Source organism: Pinus tabuliformis, chromosome 3_2 (assembly GCF_031772625.1).
Source record: "Pinus tabuliformis cultivar Carrire ecotype Pingquan chromosome 3_2, CPIR1, whole genome shotgun sequence".
In the NCBI taxonomy this organism is placed as follows: Eukaryota; Viridiplantae; Streptophyta; class Pinopsida; order Pinales; family Pinaceae; genus Pinus; species Pinus tabuliformis.
In genome coordinates, this window is record NC_142302.1 from 814800148 (window position 1) to 814809147 (window position 9000).

Genomic DNA, 9000 nt, shown 5'->3' on the forward strand with positions numbered 1-9000 from the left:
GTAATTTGCCACATACCAATCAGAAGTAGCAGAATTGCTTTTCGATATTATTTTTAAATCTTTACCGAGAAAACGAAGATATTTTTCTGCTTTTGTCATTTCTTCGTAAAATCAAGCGGCCCACTTCCCTCCCAGTCTCCCGGGTAGGCTTTTCCAACTTACATGTTTAGCGTCGCCTTTCTTGACTTTTTAACTGGGATGTGAAAAAAAAATCGTTGTTTTCTTGGTTACGAAGTTTTGCTTTTTCTTTTTTTTAATATTTTTAATAATATCTATCTAATTTCTTGGTTACCAAGTTTTTTCTTTAAAGCGGCTACAAACCAACCGTATAGGAGTCTAACTCAGATGACAAAGCATGAGGCATACAATTCCAGATGACCAGAAGGATTTCAAAGTTGTGCACACGCCTTCACGAAGTCAAAATAGGAACCCATCTTTTTCTTAGTCTCGTGTGCTTATGTGTTACTATCGATTAACTACACCATCACGGATCCGGGCAATTAAAAACAATATAACCCTTATTTATTGCTAAAGATGTATTGGTTTCAAATGCCATTCGAGTCATTGGTTATTGGCTGGACTGATGGCACATCTTGCACATTTTCCATTTCTGGTGGCCATGATGATTGCAGTAGGTCTGGCAGCCGACGATCCCCAGTCTGCACTACTGGGCGAAGGTTGCAGCAACCCAGACACATATACCTATGTTAACGTCACAGCGTTTCAGCAAAATCAGAAGGCTGTTTTTGCATCCCTCAACTCAAATCTCTCATCAGATGGCTTCGCTACTTCAAGTAAATCTGGCAAAACGGATGCTGTGTATGGTCTTGCGGTGTGTCGGAAGTACTTAACCGCCAACGAGTGCTTGGAATGCGTAATGGAAGCGGAAACTCAAGTAAAGGCATATTGCCCCAAATCTAATGGTGGTCGGGTTCATCTGGACGGTTGTTTTCTCCGCTATGAGAATACTAGTTTTTACGGTCAGGATGTCGACGCTGGGGCTTCCTCTTACTGTAGCTCCACAAATGACACCGATCCGCAGACGTTCTCTCAGAGGGCCACTGCCTTATCCGTGAACCTCATACAAAACGCTTCTGCAAATAACGGTTATGCGACTGGCTCCATTGATGGCTCCCTATATGGTGTCGCTCAGTGTTGGCCCACCCTTACCACCAGTATTTGCCGTGGATGCCTGACAGAAGCTCAGAATCAATTACTAACCTGTCTTCCCAAACGTGAAGCTCGGGGTCTCGAGGCGGGCTGTTTTATGCGCTACTCAACTTACTCCTTTTTCACGGATAACCTGACTTCCCGTATGAGTTTTCTAGATCTGCTGCAACTATTTGCTGTTTGATTCTGTTATAACATCTATGTTGATTGCTTTGTTTTAATTTAAACGCAGCATCGGCTAATCTGACACCGCCGCCGGGGAAATCGTCATCGAAACTAGTGCCTATACTGTTGGGATGCATTGGCGGAGCAGCTTTGGTTGTGGTGATGTGCTTCATACTTTTCTATCGACGTATTAGACATCGCAAGAACAATGATAAAACAGGTGATTATACAGCTATTTCCCAAATTCTTCTGACTTCTTTAACTTGGTCGTAATCGAAGATTATGATAAAATTATTTTTATGATGCTCTGAGCAGATGATAACTTTGCTGCGAGGGAAAATTTCGAGCAATTTGTGTTTGATTACGAGGTTCTCAGACAAGCGACTCATGACTTTGATGAAAACAATATGCTCGGCAAAGGAGGATTCGGTGAAGTTTATAAAGTATAATATTAAAAACGGTTTTGACAATTTTGTCTAAATATAAGCGGTATTGTCAGACTAAGTCTAATGAATTAAGCGATGAGCAGGGGATACTTCCTGATGGGACTGATGTGGCGGTTAAGAAACTGAATGGAAGGGAGACTACTCAAGCTGCGGAGGATTTTTTGACAGAAGTGAAGCTCCTTACCAGCGTCCGCCACCGTAATCTTGTTCGTTTACTCGGATGTTGCACGCGAGGGCATGACCGGTTGTTGGTATACGAGTTCATGTCAAATAACAGTCTTAACAAGCATTTGTTTGGTAGGTTTCTGTCGTTTAATTTTTCCACAATTCGAGTTGTTTTCTAAAACTATGTGTACTATTTCACTTATTGATGCTGAACCGAGGCTTTCAAACACTTTCATTGGAGATCCGCAGGAGAGATACGAAATGTTTTGAGTTGGGAAAATCGTTTAAACATTATAGTGGGCACAGCTAGAGGCCTTGCATATCTCCACGAGGATTCCAATGTTCGCATTATACACAGAGATATCAAATGTGCAAATATACTTCTGGATGACAGACTCCATCCTAAAATAGCTGATTTTGGAATGGCTAGATTCTTTCCAGAAGGCGACACCCATGTTTCTACCAGAGTCGGTGGAACAGTGTAAGATATACAACTCATTTAAGTACTCATTAATGTGTCAAGTTGTACAACTCAGTTATTGCTTTATTTTCAATGGCTACACCCAACCATGAATTTATTGTTTCCAATATTTTACGAGGCAGAGGGTACACTGCGCCTGAGTATGCCACCTATGGGCAATTAACGGAAAAAGCTGACGTCTATAGTTATGGGGTCGTCGTACTTGAGATCCTGAGCGGGAGAAAGTGCGTGGATGCAAGATCGGATGCCTCTATGCAGTTAATATTGGAATGGGTGCGTGTCTAGCTTATTAGATAGTTTTAGTTCCCATGATTATGATAAATAAGCTTATCTAAAACCATGTATTGAGAATTTTGCGGAATTGTGCAGGCTTGGAATCAATACCAGAATGGAATAGTCTACGGAGGCAGTAGAATGGACCCTTTTCCGGCACCGGCCGGAAAATCGTCCGGCTCCGGCTGCCGGAAATCTCTCCCTCTTCCGCCACCATCGCTCCTCCCGTTCTCCGCCAACCTCCCGGTCCGCCCTGACATTCCCTGACCGATCGCCCTGACAGATCGCCGATCGCCTGACATCCTTCCTGCACAAGGGAATGCGCTGGCTCGGGGAGTAATTCCTTCATGCGCGATCTTTCCATAGACTACTCCTTTCCCTCCATTCGAATTCAACACCCGCGCGTTGTGCTCCCCTACCCTGAGCCATTCTACTGCGAATTCTATTGCCGCCATTGTGGTTTCGATCCTCTGCGAACTCCTTCGGCCACGTACTCCTCGCAGGTAATCCCTTTAAGACTATTTTCTGTGGTTCGAATTTTCTCCCGCAGAATTTCTTTCCAAAATCCGCAGGTTTTCGAATCCTCGTTAAAAAATGAAATTAAAACCATTACAATCCCTCTGTTATTCTTACTTTTGTGAAGCCCATACCCCTGTTGTGATTTGAACTTCGGCTTTTGTGGTTATAAAATCAGAGTATTAGTCATTTTAATGCTTTTAAGTGAGCATCTCCACCAATTTCTGCGACATGTTAATTCAGTCAAACTTGCGTTAATGATCGTTGTCTGGGTTGATCCATGCCCATGTTTTTGTGTGGGCATGTTTGTTAGCCAAACTGGATATACATTTCATGCTCTTTTTTTGATTTGGGGTTTAGATCTCCTCCCGAGTGAGCGGTTCAAGAGTCTCAATTCATAACCTGTTTTGGTATTCAGAGCCTCCCAGCAGAGCACAATCTGAGAGAAGGTTTTAGAAATACGAAGGAGAATCTGTTGGCATTGAATTTCTGAAGTTTCTCTTTGTATTTAGGTCTTCGAATTTTCATCCAGAAAGCAGTCAACTTGTCATCTTTGTATAGCAGGATATATGCTCGTGTATTTGTGGGAGTCATGTAAGTTAGCGAAATTGGATATATTTCATGGTCTTTTTTCTTTTTATATAGGAAGCCATCTAATTAAGCCAAACTCGCTATATTTCATGGTCTTTTTTGATTTTGGGGTTTAGATCTCCTCTGTAGAGAGAGGTTTGCTGAAATGCACTTTATTGCCAGTAGCCCTTTGTATTTTGTCTTTTGAAAGAGTCTTCAAATATCTTGCCAACACCCAGTACACATGCAGGTATGTATAATTGCATACCCCATGTGCCAAGGCATGGCCTGGTACCTTTGCCTAGAAATCCAGGAACGTACCATAAAAGTGGGTGTGCATGCCACCAATTCCCAAAATGATCTATTTTATAAATAAAAAAAGCACAGACATAAAAAGGAAGGCGGAGCCCATCTGTGAACCTTAAACATTGCTTACTAGGTCCTTTTATGAACAGAAAATCCCTAACTAATCTCTCCTATTTACATTTCCATTCTCAATCTGAAGACAGATAAGAAATTTTAGTAATGTCCACAAATGACCAAGAATCTGTTCATGGGACCAGAGTGTACAATCAGTGGCCACTCAACTATGGGAGTGTCTAGAAAACTCAAAGATACTAATATATTATGAAAATAACAGAGACACAAATGACAATACCAGAAGGAGAAGAAAGTTAGGAGTCAAAAACAGACGTGGAAACAGTGAGAGGCACAAGGCTGTAGATCAACATCATCATCATAAGTGAAAATACAAGAAGAATAGACCAGCAATCCAACAGAGAAGAACAACAAGATTAGGTTTTTCTTTGCTGTGATTCTTGCAACGAATTCATTGATAAGAGACTAAAGTGTTAAACTCCATCTAGTATGCATAGTTTCACTTGCAAGAATATTTTCTCAGCATTTTCACTTTCTTCGGTCTTAAAATTACACTTTCAAATTCTTATTCTTCTTCTTCACTCAAATTTCTCCATCATCACAACAAATCCTCTCTATCCGTTGTGGACAAAAGTTTAGAGGGCAAAGGAACCTAAGGGTGCACGGGAGGCATCAGAAATCAAGTACAGGCTTTGTCGTGCACACTGGAAAGAACATAGACAGCAATGTTGTCATTTCTATTCCATTTTTTGAAATGCCTCAAGTACTCAACTATGCTGTTTTTTCTGTTTCATTTCTAAAACTGCCATTGGGCAATATTTGAATGTACTTGGTGTAAGACTTGAGAGCTATCAATGAGAATGATAAAGCTTTCTGGTCAATTTTCAACAGATTGTCAATTGATGAATATTTCAATGATTTGTACAAGTTGAATATGAAAATGAATCTCAATCATTACTAATTTACATAAATTTCAGTGACTTTTTGCTTTTTTAATTTTTCATATATAGGAAATAGTGTCTAACCCTGACATACCCCCATCCCCTGTTCCAAAAAGTGTTTAACCCATACCCATACCTATTACCCACACACACTGGCAACTTAGATATAAAATATATAACCGAGATTGAATAACTTATAATGGCTTCTTATACCACTGTAATAATCTCCCAAATAAAATATGTCCCAAAGTCTCTCTCCACAACCCGAATTTCAATATCCTGCCAAACAATCATGCGAGTACTATCTACAACCATCTAATATCTACACAGTTATATTAACTTTAATGTGTACATATCCCTTGTCCCTGATTTTACTAAATTGGGATCATGCCTGTAGCCTTGGTCATCCAAGCCAGCCTGACATGAATAGACAAAAGTATAGAATTCTTCAAAGAGAATACAACACTATTTCATTAAAGTAATTAATCCATTTGTATGATGGAACCCAAACACAGCAATTAAAAGACTAAGAAGAAACCTTTCTCTGAAATAGACAGGATAGCGATACACACACTTCATTTATCCCAATCTAATTAAAGAAATTGTTCATCAAATAGCAACTCAGCAAAGGCAAAACCAAATGGTCCTTCACAATTTAACATAAAGGGCTACAAATTAAAGCTACACAAACAAGTTCATTAAGCCATCATTTATGACCAATTAACATAAAGACATATCAAACAGTCTTTTTAAACCAAGGCAGTAATGCAAACTAAAGAATGTTTTCAACAACAGGAGCAAACAAGATAGCACCAGATGAGAAGCAGACGTGGACTGACCTCAGCCTAATTAGGACAAGATGCTAAAAACTCAAATCTCACACTAACTAGGACTATGGATGGAACTTAGAGAAAAAGTTGTGGTACGGTATTCCATTTGCAAAACGTTCACATGTCATGAAACTCCAGGATTCTGGAATATTTTGTCCTTACACTATAAAATAAAGTTTAAGCCAAATCTAGCATGGACAACTACCAGTCTCTGAAAGTACATCATACAACTGAGTGATAACATTTTACAAAAAACTTCAAAATCAACGTTTTCACTTATTCTGATGAAATAACCACTGTCTTCATAACTAGCTGAAAGGCATTGTATGCCTCTAAGAATCTTCCACAAACTTAGAAGTATCCCCACTTATAGGAAACTGTCTCTCATGTTATTGAGCTTTTATTACAAAAGTTTCCATCTCACGACCTATGGAGCTAAAGAGGACAGACAAGATGGATATAGGCACATCAAGAAAAACACCTCAATTTGAAGGCCTATAAAATAATCAAAAGTATATAAAATGACAACATCCATCTCCCAACACATGGAGTTAAAGAGGACAGATGAGATGGATATAGGCACATCAAGGAAACCAACTCGCTTTGAGGGCCCATAAATTAATCAAAAGCATACAAAATGACAGCATCCATCTCTCAACACACACAGTTAAAGAGGGCAGACGAGGTGGATATAGGCACGTCCAGGAAAACACCTCAATTTGAGGGCCCATAAAATAATCAAAATTATATAAGATGACGGCATCCTTAAGCGAATACAACTGAAAGATATCATCCTCAGTTTAAGAATATGTTAATATGCTTTGACTATTCCAAAGCTCCACAATTCCTCTTCCATACATACTAAACCAATGCAAGTTTGCAAAATATCAGATACTGAAACTAGCTGTACAGAGGCCATTCAATCAATGATAGATACAGTGTCTTTACCTCCGGATAATACAAAACATCTGAAAAATTAATGCCCACTTCCCCTTCTTGCACACTTGGTAAATTAAAACTTGCCTCATCAGAGCCACAATAGCATTGCTGCGTTATCATTTAGAAGAGAAGGAAAAACATCAGTGAGGAAACAATTTGTCATACAGAAGCCTCAAGTGTGCGGTATCATTGACCCTCTGGACCTGCCATCCCATTTTGGAAGAATGACACAGAACTGTCACAGACGAGTGATCTATGCACAGTTTTTCGGTCATAAGTGGGCTTGACCCAAGCAGACCTGTGAGAAGACACTTTATAGCCATCCCATGAGTAAAAATACCCACTAAGTCAGACTGCCTTCTGTCTTGTTCCTCTTGCTGCCTATGTCTATCTCTAGGAGACAGTTCATCCTCTGTCTCGTTATCTCCCATTGTTACAAACTGCAACCTGCTTTTACCAGACTTTCTTCTAGTTGGGTATTTCTGTCTATTGAGCAATTCCCATTGTGAAACAGTTGATCCATCCCGATCTTCAATTGGATGAACTTGCATTGCTGCATTGTGACTGCTATAGTCCTTGATTTCATTATGATACTGTGCAAAATCCCTTTGCTTTGACCTCTCACACTGCTTTAGCACCTTGTTGTTCAAAAATTCTTTAGACCCTCCTCTTTGGTGACAGCTCCATTTTGTTGGAAGATTTGCTACCCTGTCAAAATTGTAGGCACTGACCTAGACTATCATCAGTTGTATCAATGGGTGACTGTAAAACTCCATCCGCTGCCTCAGGAAACTCATCACTTCCTCTGCCCAACAACACCATTGACATTGTTGACATCAACAGTGCCACCAGCTGCATATGTATCATTGTTTTCTGCATCCTCTGTCTTGCTCTTTTACACATCTTCCATTGATTTAACCTTTAGTTTTGGCTGCATTATTTCTTTGGAATGCCTCACTCCCGGCTGTTGTATTTCATGGCCTAAGTCTATCCTAAGCGCAACACCACATTTTCCTTTATCATGGTCATAATTGTCACTTGCCAGATTATGGTTTCAACTTTGTCATCGTCATCTTGCCAATGGTTAAAAACCATGTCTTTAGTGGATGGTGCATTTAAGAAGTGATCAATACTATTTTTCTCAAACTCTGAGTACAAAATCTTTTCCATTCGCATTTCCTCAATGAGATCAGGGGTATCCTCACAATTGCCATCCGGGCTGTTGTCCAAAGGTACAATGGTCCACCTTTATCAATCTTCAAGTACAATGGCTACAAATAGGATCCATTCCTGATGCCAATCCAAACAGAATTTATTGAAAAGAAGATTGTAGTGACTATAAATTGGGCTCAATCTCAAAATTTCAACTAGTTTTCCGCTAGAAAATGAGCTCAAATCACGGAAGTTATTCCAAGATTTTTAAAATTTAATTCATGGAATATTTTCAGAGTCCTCTGCAAAAGGATATAAGGTCAAGAAACACGAATTTGTGGACAATTGGCCAAGAATATCGAAAACTGAATATTATAAAACAAAAATAATCGTGCAACCGACGGCTCACTGACAGCCATGTAAGGATTTTTGTGGCAGAAGAAGAGCACAGCCTTCAAATAGAGAAACATACATTCTGTTGTTCAAACAATTTCGCGTGAATATTGCGGTGGGAAGCTTCAATTTCATTGCAGACCACGCTTCTCCTCTGTCTCTATGTTATAGTATGTCCTGTTGTTTCACATTTGCTTAATATTTGAAAATTGGTAGATGGGAGTTGCTGTTTCACATTTGCTTAATATTTATGTTATGTTTTTTTGCTTCAGAGTTAGGTAAGCAGAAAACACGGTTTTGTAACTAAATCTTTGCATCTGTTCATGTTGTCAAAGGAATCTTTCCTTTAAGGAATGCCTTGTTGAAAATGAATGAGGCAAAAAGCAACATCTTAAAGGAAATGCTTGCATCCCAATTTTTTTGCATCCTTTTGTGCTATTTGTTTTTGTCATCATTGAGTGATTGATATTTTAGACCTCAAAAAAAGCATAAAAGAGGTTTTATATTTATATATATGTTGAATAACTTGCTAAGATCGAAATTTTGGTTTTGATGTCCTTGCATATTCTTTGACTAGATTA

General features: G+C 39.3%; 1 protein-coding gene across 1 annotated transcript; it reads left to right on the forward strand.

The window, feature by feature from the left end:
* The first annotated feature begins 520 nt into the window (after positions 1-520).
* LOC149183112 (cysteine-rich receptor-like protein kinase 2) lies at positions 521-2967 on the forward strand. Its single transcript, XM_089414835.1, has 7 exons — positions 521-1313; positions 1403-1555; positions 1651-1778; positions 1865-2078; positions 2196-2427; positions 2550-2700; positions 2797-2967. The coding sequence occupies exons 1-7, from the start codon at positions 584-586 to the stop codon at positions 2965-2967; spliced, it is 1779 nt and encodes a 592-aa protein (XP_089270961.1). The 5' UTR covers positions 521-583.
* Positions 2968-9000: the final 6033 nt, after the last annotated feature.

Bases quoted from the DNA above. Each gene is read 5' to 3' on its own strand.
- LOC149183112 (XM_089414835.1), top strand. From the start codon at position 584: ATGGCACATCTTGCACATTTTCCATTTCTGGTGGCCATGATGATTGCA. The intron at 1,314-1,402 runs GTATGAGTTTTC...ATTTAAACGCAG, and splicing joins CACGGATAACCTGACTTCCC to CATCGGCTAATCTGACACCG. The intron at 2,428-2,549 runs GTAAGATATACA...TTTACGAGGCAG, and splicing joins ACCAGAGTCGGTGGAACAGT to AGGGTACACTGCGCCTGAGT.